General features: G+C 42.0%; 2 protein-coding genes across 10 annotated transcripts in view; both read right to left on the reverse strand.

Moving 5' to 3' along the window:
- Window positions 1–386: 386 nt before the first annotated feature.
- Window positions 387–16,644, reverse strand: cntn1b (contactin 1b). The gene is made up of 24 exons (XM_050036601.1): window positions 16,524–16,644; window positions 10,834–10,987; window positions 10,690–10,725; window positions 10,456–10,582; window positions 9,164–9,345; window positions 8,951–9,046; window positions 8,657–8,869; window positions 8,409–8,508; window positions 8,115–8,299; window positions 7,562–7,686; window positions 7,351–7,468; window positions 6,373–6,523; window positions 6,144–6,271; window positions 5,892–6,064; window positions 5,621–5,744; window positions 4,359–4,526; window positions 4,032–4,181; window positions 3,873–3,943; window positions 3,501–3,753; window positions 3,274–3,395; window positions 2,272–2,461; window positions 2,050–2,171; window positions 1,631–1,787; window positions 387–1,552 (listed from the first exon to the last, which is right to left on the reverse strand). The coding sequence occupies exons 2-24, from the start codon at window positions 10,886–10,888 to the stop codon at window positions 1,470–1,472; spliced, it is 3,129 nt and encodes a 1,042-aa protein (XP_049892558.1). The 5' UTR covers window positions 10,889–10,987; window positions 16,524–16,644; the 3' UTR covers window positions 387–1,469.
- A 1,321-nt stretch (window positions 16,645–17,965) lies between these two features.
- The window catches only part of nrcama (neuronal cell adhesion molecule a), an 84,682-nt gene continuing 77,003 nt past the window's right edge, over window positions 17,966–25,644 (reverse strand). For all 9 annotated transcript variants that reach the window (XM_050036595.1, XM_050036593.1, XM_050036599.1 and 6 more), the window contains one exon: window positions 17,966–24,141. In XM_050036595.1, coding sequence (XP_049892552.1) covers window positions 23,907–24,141 — 235 coding nt within the window. In that variant the 3' untranslated portion in view covers window positions 17,966–23,906. The remainder of the gene's footprint in view (window positions 24,142–25,644) is intronic.

The following is a 25,644-nucleotide window of genomic DNA, read 5'->3' on the forward strand; positions in this document are numbered from 1 at the left end:
TAAGTGGTTACAGAAAATGAATGTGTCTTTATGTTTTCGATGAGCAAACATTTATAAACAAACAATAAGAAGCTGAAATCAACATAACTGTCTTTATTCAGCACTGTTTTATTGCACAGGAAATTAAGTGATATCCCCACAGCTGTAGTATAAAATCCCAGGTCCTCTTTGTGTGAGACCAAGAGAAGACCAAGCAGAAAGTGGTGTTGAGACCGATCTGGAGTACTACAACACAGATAGGTGTATTAAATATTTTCCAATATATAGGAAAGTTGAAAAAAGAGTTGAATGTTTTTTTCTGAGATCAGAGATGAACATGTGTTGAAAGGAACATTTGTAACTGACTCATTGAAAACGGACTAAAACTCAACAAATGAGACAGTAAAGATGGTTTGTACTCTGTTTAATGGTTTTGCAGCCTGACATAAAGAAAAGTAGCATACATTTATGTGATATACAGCAGTTTCTCTTCAACTCCTGGCCTCATGGGACATTCAAATATTACACTTTCAGAAATTAACATTCAGTGGGAAGTTGTCAAAGTGATAGGCTATGGCTTTTTATCGTTGCGGCTAGAACTCAAACTTCAACTATGCACGTGATTCTGGTGAGGATGACATTTTAAATTAATATGGAGAATCTTCTGAATCTACCTGTCGCACAGCACCATTTAAGATTTAGAAAATGAATCTAAACATGTTGAACAAAAGTGAGAACATGACGGTGAAGAATAGGCTACGCTTGTTTGAAATATGTGATATGCTGAATGTGCTCCACAAAAAAGTTACATGTTCAGAAAATCTATACACATTTTAGTCATCCTACTCTGCTCGTTCCAAACCAAACAGTGATTATCACACAGCTTACATAATATTCATAGCATGACCATCTGAGAGATTTATAGTGCTTGTTATAAATAACATCGTCCCATTCTATGGGTTGAATTCTACCTTGGTAATGTTCGTCCAGCTCATTTCAACTCCAAACAGGAAGTAATGATCAAAGAAAGTTGAATGATGGAAGAGGAAAATGACATAATGAAGTGATAGAATGTTTATACATTCAGAAAACAACTTAAAATGACTTTTCTGGATGCTTTTATTTCTATCTGAACACACTGTGTGGAGAGTTTAATCATAACATCCACCTTCATTCATTTTGACTTTGGCTTTTGAGTGAATATCTGGATTTGACGGAGCACATTTCCAACCCTCTCAATGGAGTCCTACCCAGTTCACTGCTGTTGTTCATTTGGAAGATGAATTAAGTCCATAAAAAGTGTCGGGGCCAACACCCGATGCTTTTTTTATATGAAAAAGAACTTCCTGTGTCGTGTTACAACAGAACAGATACACAATGTATAACCTTAACTATCAGTGAGAAGAGTGTTTGGAGGTGAAGACTGGATCTCTTCTATCCACAGATTGACTTCCCAGAGTTTATTATATACATGTCACTTGTGGCAGGCCTTAAATTTGCAGTCCCGCGATGCACAGCTCCAGCAGCACCAAAGAAACCAGGCTTAGAGTGGGTGTGATCACCGATACTTTACCTGAGGAAGCATAAAGAACATGAGACAAATGTACCAAGAGGACAAAAAAATATTCTCATAGATATGTTTTAGCCTTACCCTTAATGCTGATCATTCTGATTGGGCCATCCCCTCCTTCATAACGGCCACGTACCATCAGCTCATAGTCTCCAGTCTGAGGCATGGGGAAGTCCATGAAGTGCCAGCCAGTGATGTAGACTTTCCCATAGATGTAGCCAGTCTTTCTGAACATGACCTTGAAAACAAAAAGCAGGACATTGAGTTCATCTTTATACACAGTCTGAAGATGCTGCCTGAGTGAGGTAGCTTCTAAAAGATGGTTTATTCCCATATGATTCCATTATAAAAATGTTATGAAGGCCTAAAAAGATTTAAAGAAACATCACTGGAGTGAGGTTTAGATGTGCTGCGGCATACACCAAAAAGTGTCCAACATTCCCCGAATTCACCCTATTATCAGGCTTAATAGTAGCTTTGCAAAAGCTTTACACACTCACCTTGTAGTAGAGTGGGAAGGAAATATTGCCAAACCAGTCATACTGGATATGATCCCACCACACATACAACCACTGTCCTGTCCAGGTAACATAGCGCCACATCCTGGGAGGATCTGGTGGTGCTGTAGACAAAAAAAATCAATGAAAAAACAAGACCACATCTATAGAATAACTCTCATTGCACATGCTTATTGTTCATAGATTGTGAGTAATTCGTCTTACGTGGCCTCTTTGTGAACATCTCACAGTGTTCACCAGGGGGTCCGAGGCCAGCTCCATTGAAAGCACGGACCTCAATGAGGTAATGCGAGTCTGGCAGCATGTTCTCCAGCCTGGTCTGGTTGACAGAGGCTGAAACAAATATACGGTTTGCTCCCGGCTCTGGGTCATCATACTTTCGCCAGTATTTGACCTGGTTAGGAGAGGACATTTTTTTAACTAAGACATCTGTCAGTCGTCTGTCAACTTTTAATCACACTGCTAGCTAACTAATATTGACATCAAGGCCAGAATGTGTTGAGAATGTGGTAGGAACACGTGTTACGATGTAACTCCTCGGCTGAGCTGTAACTGTAGCTAGCTAAGTGGTGCTAGATGAGTTAGCAGTATATAGACATTTCCTTCTGCATTGTGACGCAGTTGGTGGGTGTAGTTTGGTAGAAAGAAAATAGTTCACAACAAGGTCTGTGGATTATCTTGAGTAACTGGGTCATGATTTCTGGAAAGAGACATTGCTGATGAGTTTTTTTAAATGTATTTTTTGGTACTTTGAGCACCACAAGCTGAGTGCCATCTAGTTCCATTATATTTGAGAGAAGGCAGACATCTCTACAGCTGATATCTCCAACACTCAGCAACTCACAACAAAACAACCTAGATTAATAAAAAGCACTACATCTTGTGAAGAGTTTGAACTTTTATCCCCATGTCAAGGAGATGCTGCTTTTTTCAGTGCAACCACAAATTACCCTTGTTTGGACTGCCAAAGTAGAAAGAGACACAGAATAAGTGGTTGGAATTTATTCTTACCACTATTCCTTGACAATATAACCCAAACATTTCATTGTGGTCCCTTCATTTACCTGAGGACTGCTCACAGCAATTACTCCTGAAATACTTAACAGAAAAATTGTCTGCCTATTCTATTTTCATATGTCTTTATGTACACCTTAAGTTTTTGAGACAAATCTTCTGTATGTAACTTGTACAGTAGAAGCTATGTACCTGGTATCCCTCAATGTACTGCTGCAGGCCTGTTCCAGTGTCGACCACTGGCAACCACCACACCAGAGCTTCAGTGGAGGACACCGGTCTGGCATAGACATCTGTCGGAGCCTCTGTAGGTACTGGAGACAAATGGTTGAGAAAAGAAAAACTGTTGGTCAGCTAAGTTTAACTGTAAGTTTAGTGTCACCAACAACTGAAACCAAACCAAAAAACCAAATCCTCACCATCTCTTGGGTAGTAGATGACTTTGGTGAGGCTGTACGGTCCGTCTCCTTTCACATTAAACGACTTGATCTTCACCTGAAACTCTCTGACTTGGAAGTCTTCATCAGTGGGAATAAAGTAGGAGTCCCTGTGAACGTAACGCCTGGTCTCGGGGTCTGAGATGGTCTCGTACCACCAGTCATAAGCATCGTGAGGCTTGAATGCCACAATGTAGCCAAACTTTTTGCCATAGAAGTACCACGGTTGCACGGGCTAAGGGGTCAGGAGTGGATAGGAAAGGAGAAAAAAAACACTTCTTAGATTTTTCTTAATGCGGGGGTGAGTGCTATTTTTGGTAAAAAATGAGTCACATGAACTAAGGGCTTACTTACAGTCCATGTGATGACAATCTCGCCATTTCTACCTCCATAGCCCGCCACATCAGTGGGAGATACCACCGGTTCTAAGAAGAAAGGTCAAAGGTTTTTTCTTTTTGCCCCAAATCTGTACTGACTAAAATATATGTCAAGGTATTAATATTCTCTTCTTACGAGCATCCCAAGTTTTGATCTTGAGGGAGGGGATGCTGGCCTCTCCGGCGCCATACTCATTCGTGGCGAAGATCCTGAACTGATACTCCATCCAGGGGTACAGGTCTGTCACATCAGCCCTCTCTGCATTGCCGTCAAGAACAGTTGGAGCTGAAGGAGATACAGATGGCATGACACATTGCATTGTGCTGGTCCAATACAATCAGGCAATCCTATCAACAACGTGTAAGTACATTTTACTTGCAGACTGAAGCAATCAAATCACATAAGGTCAGAATGGTCAGTTCAAAGCAAGTTGGCCCCCTACTGGCAGTGAGAAGTACTTACTGGTGCTGGCGTCCCTCCAGTCGTCTTCATTAAGTGCCCAGTAGTGTCTGGTCTGAATGGTGTAGAAGAGAATGGGGCTGTTATGCTCTGCTCCTTTAGTCCACAACAGCCTCACCCACGTGTCCCCGATCTCTTCTATCCTGATCACACCAGGAGGCCCAGGAACACCTGGATCAGGGAGGACAGGGGAAAGAAAAGAAGGTACATTATGTTTATGATCTATTCTTATAATGTAAATTTGCTCAGGTTATCAACCACACAAAGAAAGGTAAATTAAAATCAAAAGTTTAAGCTACAAGTAGAGCTGAATGTTGGGTGTGCTGGCAAGACGGCAGTTGAAGCGACCATATATTTACACGCAAGACTTAGAAATTAAAATTAAAAAATAAAATTTACGTAAATCAAATGTTTGTCACACAAGGCCCACATTTTGCCAGTAGGTGGCAGAATTACTTTGACTCAATATTGGCATATAGATGCCCTCAGGCAGGACTCTTTCTTTCTGTTACGACAAAATACACAGAAGCCCATGCCACAGCAATATTGTTCAACAAAAACAAGAATTTGATGACTCTTCTATGAGTTTGTTTAAGAAGAAAACATGTAATTTCCTGTTGCCACAAGGTGGTGCTATGACTATAATCAAATATTGCAAATATTGGCACGTAGATGTCTTTAGGCCAGGACTCTTATTGAATGTGAAGTATGGTGCAGATTTGACCATACAGGCAAGTTACAAACTATTTCCTGTTTGGTGGTGAAACATGTTAATTCAACCCCTCACCACTGCATCTATCAAATTTCAACAACTTTTCATCAGAAAGGTGTTTCAATGGCACAGTGCAAATTTGGTGACATCTCTACCACTGGTTTGTTAAAATATAACCCAAAACACTAAGAGTGCACAGTTAATTCAAAATGGCTGACTTCCTGTTGGAGTTAGGATATTGCTCCGAGAGACTTTTTTCAAGTCTTTGGATGTCACATGTGCCCTTCAATTTTCATACATCTAGGTAAAATGTACCAAGAAGGCTACTTTGTTGAAATTTTGTCACACCCAAGTACGAGACCCATCAAAAATCAGTTTTTCAGATACATGTGGCAAATCTTGTGAGTTTTTAAGCACCCCTCAAAAAGCAGTGGCGCAGCAGAAAAATAATCTCTACACAAACATTAGGTTTTGCACTTTGAGCACTTTTGTGCTCAGGCATCATTAAGCTCGGCATCCATGATCATTCGAGGTAAAACGTGATAGAACTGACCTACAACCTTGAGGTCAGCATATGCAATATCGCTGTCCACCACTGTCTGAGCCGTGCAGGTGTAGCGACCTTCGTGCCAAATCTGGGAATTCTTTATTCTCAGGTCACCTCTGCCATCTTCACTCTGAACAACAAGAAGAGAAAACAAGGAGATAAAAAATGAAGGGAAAGAGTGAGGACAGGAAACATTAGCTGACAATATCAGTGGTTGTTAAGTGATCAGCTGTGGGTGTGAGATGATAACGGAGGCTCGGATGAACCATCACCCTACCATAACACGTTCGTAGTGTGTCCATTCAGCATCAAAGTCAATGACTCTGAAGTCTATGGCCCAGATGAAGGTAATGTCCAGCATGGGGTCGTATGAAGCAGCACAATTCAGAATCACCTCATCGCCGACCTGCACCTCAGAGTCTTCAGGAGGTTCTGTGATGATGGTCGCCTCTAGGGAAATGATACATTAAAACTGTTAATGTTTTCTGTATTTGAATATGCACACAAACATATGCACATGTTCACGGACCTGTGATGGTGAGAGTGCCAGAGCTGTTGGCCTTTCCTCTGTCATTCTCGGCAAAGCAGGTGTATACCCCCTCATCATTGATGGTGGCGTTGAGGATCTCCAGACTCCCATCATACAGAATGGAAATCCTAAAAATGAGAACGGTTATTTAGTGAAGCTGCTTGACAGCGGATGGTTGGGAGGGCATTCCAGTGCTACAGTCCACTGTTTATTGCTAATGCTGACTGACCGGGAATTGTTGAAGAGCAGCTCTTTGCCCTTTGTCCAGGTGAACCGCGGTCTCGGAGCAGCTCGGGGTTTACACTCGATTACTACGCGGCCATCTTTGGCTCCAAGAAGCTGCTTCTTCACAGGGTTCAACTCAAATGTAGGAGCACAGGCTGAGGGGAGATTATAAAGTGTGAATTCATGTTTAGTCGATTTATCCTGAATGTCATGACATCTTCTGTTTGAACAGCTAGTCTTTCATCAGCCTTTGGTCTTTGAAATTGTTGCACACAAGTGACCCTTAACTAAGTCCGTCCCTTAGATGGCCACCGTCCAGTCCTAAATTAGCAACCGTAATTAGGCACGGGTGGCCTGTCAAACTCAACAAGAGATGGTGTGTATATAGAACCTGCAAGTCTGACAGCAGATATGCCCAAAGTTTGGAGGGGGATTTTTTGTTTTTTTTTTTGCTTTTCCGAGGCCAAAAACACAAGAGTAGAACTTTGGATATGTATCAAACTGTGAGGAAGACCTCACTTACAACTGCATCCACTGAAGACCAACTCCTTTGTATGCTCCAAGGTAACTAAGGTTAGCTAGCTTAGCATGTTTGCTACCAAATACAGTCAAATATTCTTTGTAAATGACTTACATTTATGTTGTTAGTTAGGTAGTCTTATACCATTTGAAGCTGTTTGTGTTTTAAACAAATTGATAATGAAAGCTACAGATAGTCATAACTAAATGTTAGCAAAAAACAATGAGCTACCTGCTGTGCAAGAACATTGTTGTTCCTCTCTGTAGCTCTTCTCAGTTTTAATGTCTTCCTCTTTCACAATACTCCACCGACAAATAAATTGTTCTGTCCTTTAGAATATTTTTCACTCATAGATAGATAGATAGATAGATAGATAGATAGATAGATAGGACTTAATGAAGAATCAATTGTGCTTCCTAATATAATAAGGCAGTAAGAGCACTGTTTATTGAAAGGGCTCACCGATGACTCGCAGCTCAGCGTTGGCGTACTTGATGCCCCAGTAGTTCTCAGCAATACACTGGTACATTCCTGAGTCATCAAAAGTGAGACTGGAAAACTTCAACTCCCCCTTCCCATACTGGAAAACACGCACACACAACCCAAATGTTAAGTTGATACCATGTACTCCCCAACTTCTTTAATGGCAGGCAACAAAATGAATTTTTTTTACCATATATCCATCTTTGTACCAGCGAATGAAAGGGAAGGGCTTCCCTGATGCCACACAGCGCATGGTGTGCTCTGAGCCGATGTCAATCTGAGTGTTGTTGATGGTTTCTGCCCACTCTGGAGCAGCTGAACAAACAAAACGGGCATAAAAGTCATTATATGCAACACAATATTTAGATGTACGCACTGTTGCTGTCCAAGGCTACGTTCACATTACAGGGCTTAATGCTCGATTCTGATTTGTGCCCAGATGGTTCAAATTCATGTTTGAAGCAACGCATATCTGACATCAGTGTGAAGACATCTCTGCCCTGAAACGCCTCCCAGGGAACTAGTATCGTCACACATATGCATGTTTGTAAGACATATGGGGGATGTAGGGAGAAAGTGAATGACATAGTGTAGCATAGTCATTGATTCAGACCAAAGCAAGACAACCCTAGGTCTGAAAGCAACCTAAGAACACCACTAGTTCAATTGTAAGAAATAATCTCTATACTAAGGCTTACACTTGAATGTTTCTTAAAGTACACTCTACATTGAAACCCACTTACACTCCACATACAGCCAGGCCTTGTGCCAGTCCTTTCCTTTGGTGTTGATTGCTTCACACTCGTATCCTCCCACATCTTCGTACTGTACATTGTACAGATGAAGCACAGCTCCTGACTCACTAATCTCATGATTCGCTGGGAGGTCTGTGGCGTCCACCTTCCTCCAAACAATATGAGGGATGGGGCTGAAAAGACAAAGAAACTAAACCAATGACTATGTGGAAGCATATATCCCATGAGCCCATTTTTTTAATGAATTCAGTTCTTTGACCGAGCACAAAAATAAAAACATACTTTCCCAGAGCAAAGCACTCCAGTGTAATATTAGAGGCCAGCAAGGCAGTGGTATCTGGGAACTTCACCCTGATGTCTGCTGGGTACTTTCTCTCCTCACCTGAAGCAAAAAAAAAGTAAATTATATCCAAAATGTTCAATGTATCAGATCATGAACACGACAATATTGTGTGCCTGTTTTTCTAAACTCTGTTCTGCAACATTTGTTAGTAGACGATTATATTTTTTCACAGATATTATTTGCTAACCATCGTCAGGAGGTAAGGGGATGAGTGGGATGAACTTTGAGAAGACACTCTTCCCAATGATCGGGCTGGAAACAAAGCAGGAGTAGTTTCCTGCATCCTGAGCTTCCACTTTGGAGATGTACAGGTTCCCCGTCTTCTGGGAGACAAACCGACGGCGGTCTGTGTACAGGAAAACCGGGAACTCGTTGTAGATCCAGCGGTAGGTCACCTCCTCTGAAAAATGGAAGACAGAGTAATTATTGTTATCTCCATTAGACTGGCTTTTCAAATGAGGGTGTGAAGACCCGTACGTACGTGGCCAAGCTTTTGGAGGGGCGCATAGCAGAACAGCGCCCTGTCCTTCTTTGACGTACACTGGGTCTCTTTCCTCCTGGGGAAACTCCTCCACAACTACATGCAGATGAGAAGATTAAAAAAGATAATCAGGAGTTATGAATGATGGAACAGGAGAATTGAACATAAAAATGGCAACTCAAACATGAAACAAGGAGGGAATGTGTGACTCACATCCAAACTTGACCCTGGCCTCCTTGCTGATGACGGTGCCATAGATGTTCTTGGCCACGCAGACGTACGTCCCAGCATGTTTCTTCTGTCTGGGGTTGGTGATCACCAGGTTCCCCCCCACGAGGCTGTAGTGCTCGTCTGGCTGCTCCATCAGCTTGATTTCCCAGTTATCACGGCGCCACCTAGCAGTGGTACAATACAAGTTTCAAGATTCAAGACTGTTGGGAATTTGCCTAAGTGTGCTTATTGACAGTGCAAGAACCAATCATAGCATAACAGTCAAGATACATAAGAAGAAATAAAAACACATAATACATAACTCCAAAACCCATAAAACACAATAAAGTGTCGGGTGCTTTAAAGTACAGTATTAGTGGTTTACTCGTGCAAAGTGCTAGTGCAGAATTGGGGAGCCATTATGGGTCTGCAGTTGAGGAAACAGGATGTCTTGGTTTTAATGGCCCTGAGACTGCCAGACTGCTGTAGTATTTTTAGACCTTTGCTCTGATTGCGAGTCTCATGGATGTCAGAGACGGGGGCGGGTTGCAGCTGATGATTTTTGAGGCGGAGCTGCCTTCTCTGCTGAATTGTGGAGTCATCACACCATACAGATACAGAGAGGGTGAGAACAGTTTCTATCATTGCTCTGTAGAGCTGCAGCTCTACAGAGAATAGGATAGAATAGAATATAGAATATATTGGAGAATAGGAGACCTCTGCGGATAATATATCTCGCAGTAAAAACTTGAATTTGAACAATGAACACTGAAGAAATTCTAACCTTGAGAAGTTTAAGCTGGTTGCAGTGTGCAATCCTCACCACTAGATGCCACTATCTCCCCCTACATCTTACACACTGCTCCTTTAAGGCTCTTTTTAGGCCATTAATAGTCCGTGGCTGGAGAGCCTTTACATCTCTCCGAAAGTCAACCACCAGGCCCTTTGGTTTTGGAAACATTAAATTTGTAGAGAGCACCAGTCGACCAGCGACAAGACCTCATGTCTGCGGGCTGATTCATTATTGCTTGAAATCAGCCCTACCACTGCTGTACACAGCCAAGAATCCAATGACATAAAGAGTGATTATCTCCTAGTTGACATAATTTTTGAAAAAGTTTTGTAGGTAAGAACGTTAAAAGCAGAGCTGTAGTCCACAATGACAACCTGAGTATAAGTGGCAGGAGCTACTACTGAATGTTGCAGGACGGAAGGGAGAAGATGCCAACCCACACCATGTCCTACCACATTATATCTGGTACTACCATATGAATTTAGTCTTTATAGTGTGTAACCTGTATGAAGCTGGTGGGTTCGCTCGTGCCCTGCAGTTCATGGAGATTCTCCCATCGGGTGAGTCCTCCATGTAGACCACATCCACAGGCTCCTCCTCAAAGATGGGGCCATATCCAGTAGCATCATCTGACAAATGTAACATTACAATTAGCTGATGACATGGAAAACTGATGGACGTGCAGCATGGCCTGTTTCTGTCCTGACTTTACAGACAACAATTCCAAGAAACTCACCTCCAAAAATTCTGGGTTCGCCAAACAGGACCGCCACTACAAAGCAGAAACATGGTCATGTAAGCTCATGGCGTGCAGCGTTTACATGTGACTTAATTTAAGGGGGTGTGGCGGTGTATTTTCAGGCATCAGTGTGCCTCCTACCTGTGAGGGAGACAGAGGAGGAGAGGGCCAGGAGCAGCAAAGCAGCAGAAGCCATGACGGTCAACAAACCGAGTTATTGCAACCACGTGAGTTAGGCGGATGGGCAGAGGGACACGAACCAGCAGTGGACGGACAGGACATGAACTGGAAAGAGCTGAGGAGGGAGCAAAAATAATTAATTTTAATAACAACATAAGTATTTTGTTTAACATGATCGTCCCTCAGAGTGTTTTATTGAATCACTTATGTGTCCCTACAGATGTAAGACCAGACTGATGACCCTGCATGATCTTCCTCACCAAAGCAGAGTGCAGATCTAGTTAGAATCCTCCTTGTGCATATAAATGATTCAGGTTGAGAATGACTCAGCAGAACGCTGCAAATAGGCATGCGGAGTGCGTGCATATCCGCAAGCACCTGCAGAGACACAGGCCTGTACTGTGTGTGTGTGTGTGTGTGTGTGTGTGTTCACACTAATACACCAGGGCTGTCTGTCAACAAAACACAAGGTAGCACTGCAGTATTTAGACACCTCCTTCTGTGCCATCACAGTAACACATGCTTACACATCACTTCTGCAGGATGAGAAAGCAGCATCGCTGTGAGCAACTGCAGTGTTTCCAGTCTCACTGTCGTACAGGAAACACTGGGAGAGACAGAGATATTAAAACAGAGGAACAGCTGGGGGAGGAACATGGAGATATAAAGCAGGATGAACCCAGGATTGATAAAGATGACCAGGATGGGATGAAGTGGGGGAGGGCTGATCTTTTTATGTGCACTCGTTAAGCTTCCAGTGTTTTACAGAACACACTGCAGCACCAGGGAAAAATCTTTATACATCTTTTATGCTGTTGTAGTGTACAGTGTGTACAAGCTTAATAGTCTGGAGTCATCACAGTCGGAACCTGTCCGCTATCACTCCGACAACGATATACTGTAGCCTCCGAGGGCAAAAGTCAATATTTCTGAGGCTCCAGTGCAGCAGACGGATATCCGGGCCAAGACTTCTTCTGTGTGCTGGTCACTTTGGCTGATATCTTTATATGAATGCAGATAAATAAATTAAAAAGGCTACGAGATGGTAGGGATGGGAATCACAATAGGATCCACAATACGATATTATTATGATACTTAGGTCACAATACAATATTATCGTGATTTTTTTACATGTTGAGATATGCTGAGTATTGTGATAAAATATATCTCGATATATTGCGATATATTACCTTTTTTCAACTGTAAATTATGTCGCCAAAGGAAAACTTTGTCAACATCTGTTTTATCTAATAAGAGAAAGTTTTCACTCTGTTCATCTCACTTAAGCCTTTTTTTTTTGCAGCTGCAAAATGTATCTAGTAGACTGAAAAAGCATTTAATTAATTTATTTATTTGTTTTTAACCTTTATTTAAGACTCATTGAGATTAAAATCTCTTTTACAAGACAATCCTGGCCAAGAAAGGCAGCAACACAGATTCCTGAAAACAAGACATAAAGGTTACGACGCACAACAAGACATAACAAAAACATCAACAAACAAAAACAAACATGAACATTATATTATTTTTGTTGGCTAACTTAAGTTTAACTCTATATTATAATTAGGGGTCGACAGATATTTGGCCTGGTTGATTATCGGGTACCGATATTATGAATTTTTAGGACTATCGGTATCTGTAATTTTTTCCACCGATATCCCGATATACAGTTTTGTTTTCCTTAGCTGTGCTGTTTTGCCCCTGGCATGCTTCTCACTGCCTGCACGTACCACTCTAGGCTCTCAAAAGCAAACTCAAGATCTTACTTTTTAGCCTGGCTTTTAATTGAGCTCTCCTTTATTTTATTTTATTTTATTTTATTTTATTTTATTTTATTATTTATTTTTTTAAATAATATTTTTGGTTTTTTTTATTGCTTTTAAATTACATACTATACTATGATGTTTTTTCACTGTACTGTTTCATTGGAAAAGTTCTCAGAATAAATATATGCTTAACTGCATTTGAATGTAGTGCTTTGTGAGTGTTTATTTTTTTAATTCTGTGTCAACTATGATTTTTACCTCAGACATATATCTGTTGTAAATATCAGCTATTGGTACCTCTGTGTCATAATAATCGGTATCGGCTCTGAAAAAAAACATATCAGTCGATCCCTAATTATAGTAAAAAATTGATACTTGGCACTGTGTGATGACACAAAAATACTGCGATGCTACGCTGTACCGATTTTGTCACCAGTTTTGTTTTCAGATGGAAGTCTGACACAGATTCTTTTGCACTGAAGCTGCCAATTGACAAAATGTTGCACAATGTTCAATATCTTTAAATATGACTACTCTAATAATTATTAATAGTTTTCTGTATTCTGCTCAGGGTGAAAAGCCTCTGAAGCAGCATTGTACATGAAGTAAAACCTGGAACCACTTAGCCTTCATGGGCTGAATACGTGAAACACTCGTGTTCTACACGCTTTTCTTGGGGTGTTGTTCATTGATGAGGACGCATCTCAGACCTTGGAACTAAACCTTTATGCTAAACATGGAACTTAAAGCTCTCAGGCTTCATCTGATAATAATCTTCCTACAGTGTCACAAGTCAAAGGGATGAGATTAGGAACAGTAAGTCAGAAAGCAATCTTCTCTTAGAAATGTATTCTGATAAATAAATGCCATATTGTAATATTATATTGATGTAGCAAAACATGCTTATTATTAAAAAAATCACTATTTCTAAGCAAAATGACACTGTTTCAGTTCAACTACTGAAAAAAATGTAAATAACAGTTTGACTAGAAATATATATATATAGTCAGTTGTAAACTATACTCAATGTGTTGTACTTGATAGAGCGTGAAAAGTAGTTAGCAAGCAATCAGAGCAGTCTAAACTGTAAGCTAATAAAATAGCTAACTATCAGTCATGGAGAAATGGCTGAAAGAGCTAACTGAAAGTTACAGATGGGACTGAACAACCAGTTCCAAATTGTCTGATTCATTGCATTGTGAAACACTGAAGTCAACCTCATGTGCCTACGCTGCTGGAGACCTGTAACAAGACGGAGTCATGGGGAGAGGAAGAAACAGCTCAGAGTGATGTGTGATTCTAAGTTATTTATATATCATGCACAATTCACATTTCCAGACATTGTATAATAACAGATATGCAGTTGAAATTAGGAGTGTGCCATATCATCTCATTCATGATAACATAACACTGGTATAACTTTTTAATAGCAAATGAAAATTTCATATTGTGATACTCACGATATTTCAGCTTGTTGACACACTGACATCATGCTGTTACCCATAGCAACAACAAACATGGCTGAAAGCGAAATTATTGCCGACTCTATGGTGGTTCCAAACAGAGGAGCAGCTTCAGCAGTGAGGAATAAACTGTGGCGCCCTGAAATGTTTTATGAACAGCCCGGGACTTCTCAGACTCAGAGGGAACTCAGTCAGTGGCTCCTCTGGCAGCAGCACAGCGTCTCTCCCTCTCCTGTCTCGCCGTGCGCACACAGCGGTGTCGTCAAGTGATTTTGTCGTAAACCTTTGGTAAGCATATAAATCGTCTGTTAAAATATATGTATATAGATCCCAGGGATGTTTTTTTTGTATTTGGGAGCTGTTTAAATGTGTAATTTGTGGTAGATTTTATTTTGTTGAATCTGAGTCTCACTCAAAGTTACTGTTGTTGTTTACAAACTATAGAAATCAGGTCATTTTTGTTTAGTTTTTCCTGAATATTTGAAGGCAAATTGTTAGACAGACATGTAAAACTATATCATATTCTATTTTCTTAAATTTATATAACTTTTTTCCCCACTAATTTGTGATATCAAGAATATCGTTATCGCAAAAATACCCTGAAATATCATGATCTTATTTTAGGGCCATATCGCCCACCCCTAGTTGAAATAGTTAGCTAAATGTAACTTAACATTTAGTGTCTGCCACTGTCACAAATCAAACTTAACCAAACTGACCAAAACACCGGCATTTAATAGTATGAAAAATTACTGTAACAATGTTGTAAACACTACAAAAAAATACTGTCAATAGTATTTAACATCCAGTCTGAACACATTTGGACCCTGATGGGTGGTGTTGGTGGAGGGGTATGCTACTTGAGTTCAACTGACAGGGTTACGTCTTAAAGAAAAGGTGGAGAACCTGTCTGAAGGTAAGTTGTTGAGGTAAATATTGACACCAAATGAACATCCTTCTAGCTAACAGCTAGCCAGAATCACTGATTTTTACTGAGTCATTCTAGATATGAGAAGAATAGGAACGCATGATATAGGAAGAAAAAGCCTCCCCCGTGTGCCTCAGCAGCCGCACTTGTCTGCATCACCCAGAAATGGAGAGAGAGCGAGACAGACTGAGCGGAGGTATACACCCAGTATACAGCGCATCCACATGCAGACTGCAGCACTGACTCCTCGTGTGCACTCTTGATGACTCAACACTAATATCCCAACTGCATCTATGCTGCATCTGCACAGCTTCAGATAAAGTGAAAGCAACACCTCTTCTGCATCTGTAAGATCCTACATATGGATGAGTCATTGCAAACATAAAAAAACAAGCTCCCACAACACTTCTATATTTAATTTTGCCTCTATGGCGGCAACAATCTGTTCCACTACTAATCAGTTCTTCAGAGTGTGTTTTCATGTGTTTCCCCCCGGCGATAATCCCATCACAGATCCTCTTTGGACAGACCAGCGAAATTTAGGTCAGCATTAAGCCCAGTGTTTCAGTGACCGCCTGAGTACCCATGTTTGTTTTATGGCTGCAGGAAATCACTGTCAAAGTCATATTGAAATTAAACAAAAGGATATCTCAATGATGCCATTACCATCTGGAGTTTTCTGGGCTATAGTGGCGAGTTGATTAAATCTGGCTTCTTTTATTTAGTTTGAGTGCTGGCTCTGGGTTTCTGTTGTGCATCACAAAAGGTTGAATATGTCAAAAATAAAGGCAGGAAAAGAAATCAGGCCTCATGTTGAGGATGTTAGGAGAATTAATTCACTTCCCCTGAACATCTTGCAGCCATGACGGTATGCTTAATCTCTCTGGCATCTAAAGAGGGGGGGGCGGCTGGACTGTTCTTGGACTCTCATGCATTTTGCATTTGTCTGTCACAGTCCAGGGGACAGGGATGGAGAGAAAAGTAACTGATTGTCAAAGGACTTTAATTTGCAATATTTGACAAGCTCTGACGTCATGACAGCACAGTCCAGAAAACAATCTTTAAACAGTGATTTCTTAAGGGAGTTGCCCCCTCGCCCATGAAGGACAGTGTGCCCTTTACAAACAGATGCCATGCTGCATCCATCAGCTCACTGCGCCCTTGACGCACACAGAGTCTCACATTTTCACCTTGCCTCCTCTCTGCATCCACAGAGACGCACTTTCTTATCTTAGGTGCAGAGTGAGAAGCTAAAACGACCTTTCATCCAACACTTTGTCGCAGTCCTTCCCATAAAAAAAAAGTAGCTGCGCAGCTCCTTACATCACTTCACCCCTATGACGACTGAGCGGCACCGGCACTGCACTGCTCTGCATTGCGGTACTCCTGTGCCGGTCCATTTCAGCTCTACATATGCCACTCCATCCCCACTAAAGTCCAGACACAAGAGCCAGTTCGGGCATGCACACACTCGCATGTGGTGTCGGGTCTTACCTTTGAGGCTGAATGGCAAAATTTCAGTAGGCTACACTGTCCTCATGGCACACCTGGACCCGAACCGCAGCGCCCCACAGCCCACCCGCCGGAGCGTCCCGTTCAGCTCAACTTTTCTATTGGAGGAAAGCGGCTGAGTGGCACCTCTGGGTGGAAGCGAGGATGAGGATGCGATTGGTCCACGAGAGAGGGAGGATGGGAGGGATGCGGGCATCATGCTTCTGCGCATCCCAGACCAGGGAAATAATATGGGAAATGGTAACAGCATAGAATATTATGGGATTACTTTAATCCTTGTTATTTGATTTAAAAAAAAACAGCAAATGTGATAATCACCATAAGCCACTGTGCCCACACACACTTAAAGGAATATTAAGGTATATTACAAGAGTTAAGACATAAGAATATATGACTAGAAAACACAGACAATGTTCCTAGACTACAGTTCATGGAGTTCATGCTCCATATCTTTCTCTCCACCATGTGCTGTGCATCAGAAATGACCTTCGGATCAATCTATTATTAATGACAGAGTCCACACAGCAGTTATGGGTGAAATTAATATGATTTGAGTGCACCTTTGCACTGGGCCAGTACACACTTTATTTGCACATGCAACGGTCAAATAGAAGTTAGTGTACACTTTGCCATTTAGCTTATTGTGGTTTCTCAAAATTGAGAAAATAATCTTCATCGCTGTCCGGATTATCACAATATAGTGGTATTTCTGTCATGTGACGGCCCACCTTGAAACAAGCTTGTTAAACAGTCTTAAGCCAAAGAGCCACTGCTGTAGGAATGGTAACAAGCAGTGGTGTATTGTAGTTAGGATGGGCCCCAGTGCATGTTGTTATGATAGGCCCCGGTGCAAGATTTTGCATCTGTGGTAGCTATGACTTGACATTCAACAACATCGCACTCAACAATCAGACACACAAGTGTATATGACAGAAATACCAAATGAAATAAGTATTCATTCCATTAAATATTTTTTCGTGATTGATAGAATAGATTGTCTGATTCTTTCACAAAAAAAGAAACCATGACGGAGATGGATTTGCCTTTACGACGGCATATAGAGCAGATGGCCCCAATTTTTAACATAACGTGTATGTGATGGCAATCTGAATGAGTTACAAAAGCCTGTTCTCTGGGCAACACACCATGGAAGGGCCTTCTCTCTATGATTGGTTGTCCTTTTGGAGAGACACCATTTGGAAAACTACAGTAAAGCTCTTCCAGTATGAGAATAAAAGCCAACGCGCATGTGCACACACACCAAATGTGTGTTAATCCTCCAAGGATTAACTTCTGGTGTTTTATCTCTGTGGGGTGATTTGACAGAGATTCATTTTTTGTACACTAGGTGGAGCCACACACTCACTTTTGCATGCTGCACACATGACCACAGAGACAAACAGAACCAATGTGAAATCCTGAAACCAACATTTATTTCGTTTTTTTAAACTTCATTTAAAATACAAAATATTTTGCAATATTATATTGTAGAGTAAACCATTTCGACAGCCTTTCATGCTTCTCATGTCGCTTCAACATTAACCAGAATGTCATATTATATCATATCATATACGTTATATCCTACTGTATGTTCACCAGTCACTAGAACATTGTGTCCAGGGTTTTCACGCCAGTCTGTTTATCCGTCCATGCCAGCCATCCTTCAGTATGCTCCAAATTATAGCTTTGTTTTGTTTGTTTTAGGCGCACACTCTTAAAAAGGATGTGTCAGATTCATCTGATGTCTAGTTTGGGGCAACATGCTGCGTTCAGGTACCAGATGTTGACATAAACTGGATGCGCGGATGTGTTTGAAATGACACATCCTTGTTAAGCAAGTGCCTTTTTTTTTTTATAAAAAATACAGAAAAGGTGCATGAACTGTTGGAGACAGAAACAAAACAGGTGTCACAAGAGCTCAGTCACAAGTTAAATAATCTCCTTTGATACCTGATAGGCTAAACATTTGAGCTAGCAAATTCACCTGACAAGTTCAAAAAAAAATATGAAAGAAATAAAATTTCACAGCAAATGAAAGAGTGAAAACTGTAAATAGTCTCATCTCACACAACACCCTCCCACCCATAATGCAGCGGGAGGGGGGGGCTCACTGAGGCCGAGCTCTCACCTCTGTGACCTCAACACGTCTGCTCTCAAGTCAAGCCATTATTTACAAAATACAACAAAAATATCTACACGTGGAAAGCTGACACATCGCAACCTAAAAACTTGATGCAAGTTATGATAAACCTAAGGCGTGGAAATGTTCTCTGAAAAAAAAAAAAGGTCTTGTATCTCCTGTCGAGAGTAGACGCACATCAGAATTATCGACTGTTATCCATGGAAAAGCAATTTTATACATCACGCACGCTGTAACACAGTAGCATGCATGTGCTGCACACACACACACACGCACACACTCGTGCACCCAAACATTCACACACAAGCTTCATTCATTTACAGTAATAGAAAACTCACTGAGTGCGGCGCTCAGAACGTGACAACATACACAGATATAAGGTTAAATGCATAAACCAAAGTCACCAGTGTTTTTACCGTTTGCAGTGAAACAAGCAATATTTTTCATTCACATAAACAGATACACTTGTTTCCACATTCAGCATCATTACGTAATTCATCCAACGCCTTCATTTCTAAGTGCTACCAGTGACAGGAAGTCCCGCTCTAACAGTAGTCCGTACCAGATGGTGAGTCTGGTTCCCGTTGGCAGTTACCTGGTGAGTAGGTTGGCAGTAGTTTAGTGCTGCTGGAGCAGCGGCTCCTCCTAAAGATGAACGTGTTAGGAGGAGAATGTTGGAAATGAATACATGAAGACATCTCGTGAAGCGTCCGTGCTCTGACCTCAGGTTTCCTACACATTTTAATATTCCACACATTTGCCTTTTATTCATAGCTTGATGATGATTTGGTGGTGTGTTTGTATATCATGTGCTGATGATGATGATGGGTGTATGATTGTCAACAAGGCCATAACAATCTACAGCTGAAAATTATTCCTTGCAACCGTGTACAACCGTGAGTTCTGTGTAGGAACCTGGAACCCAAAGTGAGACTCAAAGAGGCTGTGTTAAGTTAAAGGTATACTATGCAGGGTTCTCCTTAAAAAAATGTAAAGATTCAAACAAAACATAATCCCTCTCAATCATCACTTATGACGCGTGAAGTGGTGTATCTGCGCTGACTCTGCCCTCAGCCTGTATTTCCTTTTATTCTTTGCTGTGGTCAAGACGTTCCTGAGCGTGCACCCCCACAGTGCTCAGGCGATCTGGTCTCACTCCGAAGTCGTCAAAATCCGGCGCTTGGGCAGTGACTTGCGGTGTCAAACACAGATGAAAAAAAGCCATCATTTTACGTCGGCATGAAACACAGCCGGTTGTCAGTATAGTTTAATGCTGCCCAGTGGCGTCAGAGGAAACGTTGCGGGACAAGAACAAAAATAAGGCAGGGAAAGTCCGAGTGGGGTGGGTGGGAGGTTTGGTGGATGAGTCCAACAAACCCCGACTGTCACTCGAGAGAACGGTGTTCGGCCGACCTTTTTATTCCTAAACCCAACCACGTGCATTTGTTGTTGAAGGGAAAAAAACCCGTCAATTTGCGGTTTTGTACCAACGTAGTTTATTTGAAAGAACGTTAAATTTCCTGTGAAAACAGAAGTGTATTTTGAAAGAAGACAAATCATGTAACAGGCAGAACTTGAGACACTGTCCCAGAACGTCAACAACCAACGCACCTGTGACACCTTGCACGTCGTATCGGGACGTGGAAAGTCCATGACCAAACGTCAATGTGTGACGAGGTCGGAGTGAGAATGTGTTGTCAGGTGAGGTCGGGACTTTTTAGAAACCAGGAGCCTCATTAGAGAAAAAATATTCAACTGCTTGTCCTATCTTTCTATCGTTTCAAAGATAAGAGAAATCCTATCTTCCTATTACAGAAGCTAATCCTAAACTCATGGCTGTGTCCGATCCTATTTCAGACCTCCTATCTTAACTTCTTTAATCCTAACTATAACTGTAACTCAATTGTCAGTTGGCACTTGTCCTGTCCTGCCTGTATCTTTGATTAAAGTACTATAGAACAAGATTTTAACACTTCACTGTCGGACAGTGTATAGGACTCTATCGTCAATCTGGTTCATTCATCATCTCTTTGTGTATACTCTAATAAAGTACCCCATCATTCTGAACCTGCCTTTTACAGAGGCATCTCTCCATGCCTCTTTTCATATTGAGCCTGACTATCACCTCATCTGTCATTTTTCGTACTATTCAGGAGATGGAGGACCGTCCTATTGACGATATTCCGGCTGTTACTAGGGGTTTGTGGAATGAGGATTGTGATTGGATTTCATGTTTTGTTCCCGTCATATATATGCTTTAATTTGATACCTGTTGTGAACTGAATAAAAATATTGTTGATTAAAGAAAATTTCAAAAATTTCAATGGCTCTCACTTTTCACTGGCTAGCTAGCTTGCTATCACGGACAAAAAGAGACGGGCATTCAATATTGGCTACGAGGAGTTGGAGGGGAAACCACACCTTTTATTATTAATTTGAGTTATTTATTGAAATTTAAAGTGACAGTTTGATTAGACTTTCAATCATATTTTGGAGTTCATGTTGTTTCCTATCTTCAGTGTCAGTTTAATCGCCTTTATTCGGTCCGCGCAAGGTTTGGGGAAGGTGGGGAGGGAAGGTTTCTGATTGGATAGGGGGCAGGGCAGATGTTACATGTTTACGTTTACCGGAAGAAAACACTGTAGTCCTCGTTCCGGATAACAAGATGCTTGACGACGCCTTTCTTAGTGCCTTTTTCGGGCTTGTTTTGCTTATATTCTTGAAGCAGCAGTACGACAACAACCTTGTTCTGCTAATGCTTCGTCTGTTGAGGAGGAGAAGGGAGGTAGAAGGTCGAGGAAGGGAGATAGAAGACCGTGCTTTGGTGAACGGAAACCAGTTAGTGCAACGAGTCCCGTGTGCGCTATATACGTCATCACGCCAGAAGGGCAAGGAAACGAGCATGCACAGAAAGACCGGAATGAACTTAAAGAGGACTGAGTGTATACAAGTACGAGAAATTCTTTCATTCGGAATGAGAAACGGAATATTCCAGCCCCTTACATCGGAATGAATTTTCAATCGCATTGTCCATTTTCATTCCGAATTAGGTGTTTACAAGATCACTTTTATTAGGAATGAACTTTCATTCCGAATGAAAAGGGAATTAATCTGTCCATGTAAAGGCACTCAGTGCCAAACAAATCTAACAGTGCTGCCACCATTATTAGCAGGTATTTTGAAGGACAGAGTCTGTCCCATCCTAACTTCCGAAATCTCTAAGCTAGGACGGTCCTAAATAGCCAACTTCACATCCAAAGCTAATGTAACATATTTTCCTAAATGCAGTTTGGAAACATGTTTCTGTCACACCAAAAAACCTTAATGTCACCCTAAACTGAGATAAGACAGGATTTCAGACTTGGGAAGTTTCTGTAATGAGGCCCCAGGTGCCAGACTGTAAGCAGCATGCATCAGAGAGGAAGCTGAAGAAATTGCGGACAAACTAACAAAGCGCAAATATAACGAAGCAAAATGCCAGATGGAAAAAACTGGGGCTGGCGATACTGTTCACGAACAACAGCCACCAATTCCTGCAGAGTATACCTTTAATGAGCCCACGTGGATGTTTAAAAAACTGTTTTACAGACTTGGTGACTAAACAGCTCCAAAAAAGAGGCCTTAGTTTTAACTTGCCCTTTGGAGCAAATTCTGAAACAGCGATTATTTTTCCAAGATTTTTTTTTGTTTTTTGAGCAATATGAGGTGGTAGTCTGTATGCAAAGTATGGTCATGGACTCTTAGGAACTGCACTGATCCCAGGTCTGTCCTGTGTATGCGGAGGGATGCAACTCCATGGATCTATGTCACTGTTCTCTACGAAGGCACTAGAAACCGTGCTGAGAGGTTCTTGATCATCAAAATCGAGTCATCCAGAAATTAAAGCGAGTATCACTGAACCCTGCTCAGGTGTATTTATTGTGTGTAACCTTTCTTTCTGCCAGTACATGAGTGGAAATGCTAATGGAGACAATGCTGGGGCAGCGGGTGGTTCTGACAACACCAAGATCGCCTTGAAGAAAGGCGTGCACAGTGGCCACGACGCTGGGGTGGAAGCACATGACAGTGACAGTGGATCAACCTCAGCTGTTCAGTTAGTGCTCAGTAGCGAGAAGCAAAGGCTCGGTGTTTAGGAACAGATCGGGAGAGGGAAGCAAAGGCTCGGTGTTTAGGAACAGATCGGGAGAGGGAAGCAAAGGCTCTGTGTTTAGGAACAGATCGGGAGAGAGAAGCAAAGGGAAAAAAGCGTGCAAAGAACAAGTTTGAGAAAACATGAGGGTAGAATTGGATTGGAGTAAATGTGGGAGTTCTGGCCGGCTGGTGACTGAACGCTGAGTCCGAAGTGTTTCTAGCCAGGTTTCCAATGACTACACATTGACAACCCCGACCTTGAAATATATCTTTCTTCTTATTCTATTACATATGTACAAACAGTTCATCTGTCTCAAAAAGACATATGCTAGCTTCTACTTTGAGTCACACTTTTCGCGGCAGTGTCCACAAAGACCTGCCGCCAGTTTTTTCTCTATATATCATACGCCATTTAACACTTTGACTGAAGAAAAAAAAAAAAAAAACAATAAAAGGAATATCCAGTCGCTAGTAGGCGTGCACCAAACACAGTCTCAACACACAGCTCACCTCTGCAACACGAAGGTGGTAAAATGCTCACTAGAATCATGATTTACTCCATGCAGATGTTTATGAACGTGACTCAATGCATATTTGCCTGCCTGCGGGTCATGTACTGTACTCTGATAAAATATATATTTGGATACATCATGTTTAGCGAAGGAGATCAAATGGCACTAACACACACACTTCTGCTCAGTCTGAGTGGTAAAACTCTCTGGTACATTCCTTCTGCTTTTCTATATTGCTTCCTCTCTCCTTCCCTCTTCTCAGAGTCCTCACATCCCTCGTTTCACACCTTCTTTCAGTGGTTATGGGGGGGATGTGGTGTCTTGGCCATGTTGAGTGTGTGTAGATCAGAGGAGGTCACAGTGTGACAGGGGTTGGCGGGTGTGGGAGATGAGGGTGTGTCAGCAGTCTTGGTGACAAGTAGCCGTGGCGAGGGGGCCACCGGAGTGACAGCCACCATGGTAGAAGTAGGTGTCCACAACGACTGTCACCTTAGCAACTGTCACCACACAGAGATGGTCACATTTGCCAGGGTGACATGGAGTGGCCGTAGCAACCGTCGCAGCCAGGCCGTGCCCCCTTCGTTAGACAAACGAGTTCATGGCGTTGACAGGCGACGGGGCCTCCGAACTCTCGTTGCCTTCGTGTGTGTCTTTCTCTTTCTTGCCGCTGTACTGGCCGATGAAGGAGCCGTCCTCGTTGAACTGTCCATCCCCGCCCTCCCCGTAGTCCACCAGGCTGTCGTCACTCTCGTCACGGCGCACCGTCCCGTTGGACGGCGTCCTGCTGCCCTTCAGCGGCTTGTGGTCCTCTGTGTCACTATAAAGGGAAGGAAACATTTTAGAAGGAAGGTTATTAAGAACATACAGCCGTTAAACTTTTTCGGCAGTGGTCAGAGACCCTGATGCAACACTTGCCATTATTAGCAATTTACATGAGTGATCTGGCTTTTCCACTGCACAATACAACATATACTATGAAATGACAAAATATATTGCTGTGGTGTTTTGTACACAGTTTGGTACAAATGTGCTGGTAGAGCAGGTATTAAAGCAGGGGTAGGAAGTTCAATGTTGGCATCACTGGGCAAAAATCCCATCATAAACTCTGAGTGTATTGTAATTCAAGTGGACTGAGAGAACACGAAACTTCTGCAGCTCCTCTTGGCTCTGTTTTCAGCTTTAGAAAATCTGGCCTGTGATGGCAAACTTTGGCCAATCACAGGTCATTTCAGAGAGCGGGCGTTCCTATTGGCTGTACTACAAATGCAGATGTGTGTGCATGTCCTTTTTAGTGAAAACCTGATTCAAAAGCAGAAAATCCTGCAGAGAAAGTTGATATTCCAGCATTCGTTACGATACAATACGATACGATACTTATTAAAAAGAGAGTCTGACAAACAAAATAAAAACAGGTGTCAACATTTGCAAAGCGTTCAAGAGATGAAGAGAAGATGTAACAATTTAGCTAACAGTTTAGCTTTCTGCTAACCGGAGCAAAAGGCTAACAGCTGCTGCTTCAAGTTCACGTTTACGTAGCCAGCATCGGCACAGAAGAAGAGCAGGCAGCAGCTTCAAAGACGAACCCTCAGTCAGTGGCTGCAGCAACTTGAATCGAGCCAGTACAGACCCTAGCTTCATGGGACTGGACAGCCCCGACTACCTGCTGGATTAGCAAACTTTCTGTTGCTGCCGTTACACAGGTTAGAACTGGCACTGCTGCTGACCACCAGCCTGCTGTGGCACCCGGCTTCAAGGCTTGAACTGGTCAGCTTTAGGGTTTGCGCTGGCTGAATTTGAGTTGCTACAGCTGTTGACTTAACATGAGTCTACTGAGCTGCTGCCAGCTTTCCTCCTGGAGAAGCAGTCCACACTGGCGGAGAACGAGGCGGAGGGACCGTGGGGTGGTTAGCTAGTTCTTGTCAAAATTCTGGTCTGTCAAACAGAGAAAAAGCTGGGCAAGGAGGGGCTGAGTATAACTCTACAATAAAATGAAATTAAATCAATGCATGGTAAACACATACTGCATGAAGCACATGCATAGGCCTGTGCTTGTCTGGTGGGAGGGGCTTAGGACAGAGAGGGAGGAGCTGCAGGAGGAGGTGTATTGTCACATTCTGTCAGGTTTTTTTTGCTGTTTCCCAAAATACTGCCTGCCAGCTTTAAGCTGACATATACACAACTGCTCACTGTATAAAGGGTTTTTATAATGGGCAGTAAACGCATCACACCTATGGTACTTGTACAGTGGAGCAGCTCAGCTATCGTATTATCTATAGTGTTAGTGCAGGGTGCTGTTAAGATTTAGGGTTGGTGACCACTG

The sequence above is a fragment of the Epinephelus moara genome, chromosome 23, assembly GCF_006386435.1.
Source record: "Epinephelus moara isolate mb chromosome 23, YSFRI_EMoa_1.0, whole genome shotgun sequence".
NCBI classification, from domain to species: Eukaryota; Metazoa; Chordata; class Actinopteri; order Perciformes; family Serranidae; genus Epinephelus; species Epinephelus moara.